This window comes from Sinocyclocheilus rhinocerous, unplaced genomic scaffold (assembly GCF_001515625.1).
Source record: "Sinocyclocheilus rhinocerous isolate Xijiao unplaced genomic scaffold, SAMN03320098_v1.1 scaffold2887, whole genome shotgun sequence".
Taxonomy (NCBI): Eukaryota; Metazoa; Chordata; class Actinopteri; order Cypriniformes; family Cyprinidae; genus Sinocyclocheilus; species Sinocyclocheilus rhinocerous.
In genome coordinates this window covers 39,845-42,011 of record NW_015652397.1, presented here as the reverse complement: position 1 = coordinate 42,011, position 2,167 = coordinate 39,845, and the positions used below count along the sequence as shown (strand labels likewise).

Sequence of the window (2,167 nt, the reverse complement as noted above, 5' to 3'; positions counted from 1 at the left end):
TATTTGTGTATGGGCCATTCTACAGAATTGGTCCAAAGTCAGAGTTGGAAACGTCTTGAAAAAAATGTCTTTTTCTTTCTTTATCTTAAGAAGATTTTCATGAATCTGGCCCCAGATGACCAGCTATCCTGTGCAAATCATCATTTACATCATCAGTTATAAAACTCTTCTTTCAGCTTCTACAGGAAGAACATGAACACACTCAGTGAGTTTTTCTGCTTGTTTTCTTACTGACTTACATTGTAGGAAGTCGTTCCTGGTTCTGGGAACAATGTTGGTGAATGTGACTGTGGAAATCAACAGACATGAACAGTGTGATTCTCATGATCCTGCATCCATTCCTAAGACATTTCTAATATGATGTTCTCCATGATATGAGATGATGATGGACTGGTTTCTGAGAGCAGATGAATCTCCAGGACTTTACCTCTGTCTGAGATCTTCTTGAGCTCCTCTTTGCAGAAATCCTCCAGTTTGTCTCTCAGCTGATGAACAGATTCTCTCAGAGCATCAGAAGAGATGAGAGAACTGAAGAGATCGTCATTTACATCTGTAGATTCAGGAGGAGCTGAGAGAGACTGGAAACGCTACAGAAAACAGAAATTAAACTCATCAGCTCCACACTTCACTTTGTAGGGTTGAGTAGATTTGCTCAGGAAAAGCAGCTCAAAGGCTAAGATTAGATTGACCATTATTTATAACTTTAGAGCAGTTAGAGACCCAGAGATGAAAGTCATTTGTAAGCGGCGTCTCATTCAGAAGAAGATGATCAGATGAGAGTCTGACTGATGATTATATAATAAGACACTCATGAACTGTTTCTCTGTGAGTCTCTGTCACAGCAGGATCTGCTCAAGTCCCCTATACATGAATTATCATGAAGATTAAGGCCTGTTTCACACTGCAGGCGAAAGTATTATAAAAGTGAAACTGACACAGAGCTTCACACTGACAGTCTTTCTGTGGTCTGTGTATTTCAGCTGTGACTATTGGATCACTACGCTGAGTATTAACTTGATCGCTAGTTTTAAATACCTGTTTCTCTGTCCTCTGTTCTGCAGCTGACACAATGTCGTGGTTTTTATGTTCAATAATAGTACACATCATACATATACATTTCTGGTCAGTGCGACAGAAAACCTCGAGGAGCTTCTCATGTTTCTGGCAGATCATCTCCTGCAGTCGTCCAGTGGCATCAGTCAAATTGTGTCTCTTTCCTTTAAACAAACTCTCATGTTGTTCGAGGTGATTCTGACAGTAAGAGTTCAGACACACCAGACAGGACTTGACGGCTTTGTATTTTCTTCCAGTACAGACGTCACACTGCACATCTCCAGCTCCAGCGTCACAGTCAGCAGAGAGTTTGGTCTTCTTCAGTTTCTCCACCACTTCAGCCAGCATGGTGTTTCTAGCTAAAGCAGGTCTTGGACTGAAGGTCTGTCTGCACTGAGGGCAGCTGTAGACTCTCTTCTGATCCTCCTGATCCCAGCAGTCTGTAATACAGCTCTTACAGTAACTGTGTCCACAGGAAGTTGTCACTGGATCCTTCAGGAGATCCAGACACACGGCACACAAGAACTCCTTCTGATCCACTGAAATTCTGGTTTCTGCCATTTTACTGCTTGAATACAGAGACACAAACACACAGCAGCTCAACTACACTTAAGTTTCTCTTTCCCTGAAATCAGGTGATTCCTGATTCCTGGTTCTGTGTTTGAGTCACGTGTGTAAAACCGGTTTGTCTGCTAGTCTGTAAAGCAGGTTCCTCATTCCTGCTCCTATAGAGTCACACACACTAACGTGCATGTTGGGTTTGCATGTTTTATTGGTTCATTAAATAGGTCTAATGGTTTTTCTACTGTCCAAACTGTATTTTTTCATGCCCATACCCTAACCCTACACCTAAACCTACCCCTCACGCAAAACTTTCTGCATTTTTAGATTTTCAAAAAACATAGTTTAGTATGTTTTTTAAGCCATTTGGGAAGTGTCCTCATCAATGTTCCAGTTGCTAACAGAACCTCGGTTCCCTTTCAATACTGTTCACTCACATTAGGGGCTTTTGCACCGGAGGAACCTTTTCATAGTTCCTAGAACTATTGGCGGAAGTACCCGCTTTTTGGCATGTTCGCACCGCAGGAACTAGGAACGTATTTAGTTCTCCATT

General features: G+C 41.9%; 1 protein-coding gene across 1 annotated transcript; it reads right to left on the bottom strand.

Moving 5' to 3' along the window:
* Positions 1–861: 861 nt before the first annotated feature.
* On the bottom strand, positions 862–1,646 carry LOC107714900 (E3 ubiquitin/ISG15 ligase TRIM25-like). The gene has a single exon (XM_016520895.1). The coding sequence runs from the start codon at positions 1,612–1,614 to the stop codon at positions 862–864; it is 753 nt and encodes a 250-aa protein (XP_016376381.1). The 5' UTR covers positions 1,615–1,646.
* Between the last annotated feature and the right edge of the window lie 521 nt (positions 1,647–2,167).